A 2,037-nucleotide genomic window follows, 5' to 3' on the forward strand; every position below is an offset into this window, starting at 1 on the left:
CTAACTTTGAGATTTTTCGTCCATGGATCTTTGCCTCTTCTTCTTGGGCCTACCAGGCTGATTACGATGTGGAGGAGGGCTGATCTTTATTGGACAATCACTAACAGGCCACATGATACGACCTTTGATTGGTTCTACCTTGTAGGAATAAGCCTCTTTCCAGGTTTCAAGCCAATGCACCTTGTGTACATAAGTGTAAAGTTCACCCACATCCTCACCATTGTCAGCTTTATCAAATAAGACTGCAATCACATGCCTACAAGGAATTCCTGTTAATTCCCATTTCCTACAGCTGCATACCCTTTGGCCCATGTCAACAACATGTTGATCTTGCCATGGTCCTTGTACTTCATACTTGTCTGAGGAATTCCACCTGGCTATGTAGTTAGAAGCATTTGTTGTGTTTGATTCCATGATCTTTGTTGCTGTTGGAGTCAATGGACTTGCACACTTCTGTTGAACCTTTATCACATTGCAAATCCTCTTCATCATGTACTCCCGAATGTACTCTAAGCATGTGATTATTGGTTTATCCCTACCTTCTATCAGTTTACTGTTAAACACTTCACATAGATTATTTAAAAGCATGTCTGTGATTGGTCTACCTGCAAGATAATTGTAATTTAGAACAACATACAACAAATTTGTGTAACTTAGCACTGAATTGAGAGTTGTCTACCTGTGAAATGGCTTCTAGCCCAATGTTGTGGTGGGATCTTCTTCAACCATTCATAAGCTTCTATGTCATATTCACTAAACGCTTTCATCAAACGATTGAATTCTTGCACTGTTGTGGCTTTGGCACAGTTCCATAACTTTTCTTTGTACTTAGTAGTTCTCCATCTCTTCCTCATGTTTTCATAGATATGTCTAAGACAGAATCCGTGTTCAGCAACCGGGAACAACTGTGCAATGGCTGGAATTAAGCCATACAAAGTCATTAAACTGTGGTTAGTATAATACAAGTGTAATAAGAAAACTAAAATACATCAAGGAAATCTATTACCTTTTGTCTATCACTTATGAAAGTGAAGTTTGAAAGTTGTGTGGTTTTCATTGTCATCATTTTCATCTATTTCATCCATTTGTACAATAGTTACCTTCTTAACAGGTTTAGGATTCATAAAGTAGGTAAGTAACTTTGTCTCACCATGTTCAGTATATACCCTCATGATTTTGTGATCACACACATATTGGGCAAAAGTTCGTAAATCATCATCATTGCCTAAGGGTTTAAGACCAAAGTGGAAGTCTCCACCAGGCACAAGGAAGTGATAGTAAATCACAGGAGGAACACCGTACCTGAACCCTTTCATCATAGCATCCAACTCATGAACTGAAAACGTGTCTATATCCACCATGTCAACATAATTCACACTTCCGTCAATGTATTGAACATCAGGAAACTTGGTGAACTCACCTCCATGGTATAGCTTGATGGTAAATAATGTTGGGTGGCCATCTTCAAACCAACAACAAAAATAAGTTCAGAAGCATGATTTCACATACAAAACATGTAATGTACAGAGAAATTACAAAATCCTTACCATAAGCCACCTTTGCGTTGAACGGTTTGTCTAAGAGCCTTATATTCCACATTGGTATGTTCATACACTGAAATAACACCGATCACAATAAAAAACTCAACTTGGAGGTTAGGGCTTCTGGGTAACGAATGAAGATGAAAGTGACAGGAGAGTCGACCGATGAAATGCACAGAGGATTTGGCGGCAGGTATCAATTAATTAGGATAGGGGGTTTAATTTAATAAGATATCAAAGGAATGAGCGTGAATTGACAAAAATACCCTCACACAGACGGAGGGGGTAGACGGCTGTTAAGCCTTTGGACCAATTCCACAACAAATCAAAGCTTTTGGACCACCAGTACAACCCCAAAACTTTTTGGACCAAACATCCAATTTTTGACATACCACAGGGACCAAACTTGCAATTTTGTCTATTCTAAATAGAATATTACACTGTACATATTCTAAAAATAATTTTAAAATGCAAAATAAATGGGAAAATCAAAAAA

At 38.0% G+C, this 2,037-nt stretch overlaps 1 protein-coding gene across 1 annotated transcript; it reads right to left on the reverse strand.

The window, feature by feature from the left end:
• On the reverse strand, positions 1 to 1,599 carry LOC145039577 (uncharacterized). The gene is made up of 5 exons (XM_078987614.1): positions 1,548 to 1,599; positions 1,167 to 1,462; positions 1,007 to 1,072; positions 680 to 905; positions 1 to 605 (listed from the first exon to the last, which is right to left on the reverse strand). The coding sequence occupies exons 1-5, from the start codon at positions 1,597 to 1,599 to the stop codon at positions 1 to 3; spliced, it is 1,245 nt and encodes a 414-aa protein (XP_078843740.1).
• Positions 1,600 to 2,037: the final 438 nt, after the last annotated feature.

This window comes from Lactuca saligna, chromosome 4, assembly GCF_052625555.1.
Source record: "Lactuca saligna cultivar CGN05327 chromosome 4, ASM5262555v1, whole genome shotgun sequence".
Classification (NCBI taxonomy): domain Eukaryota; kingdom Viridiplantae; phylum Streptophyta; class Magnoliopsida; order Asterales; family Asteraceae; genus Lactuca; species Lactuca saligna.

Bases quoted from the DNA above. Each gene is read 5' to 3' on its own strand.
- LOC145039577 (XM_078987614.1), bottom strand. From the start codon at position 1,599: ATGTGGAATATAAGGCTCTTAGACAAACCGTTCAACGCAAAGGTGGCT. The intron at 906-1,006 runs GTAATAGATTTC...GCCATTGCACAG, and splicing joins TCATAAGTGATAGACAAAAG to TTGTTCCCGGTTGCTGAACA. The intron at 606-679 runs GTAGACAACTCT...ATTATCTTGCAG, and splicing joins GGCTAGAAGCCATTTCACAG to GTAGACCAATCACAGACATG.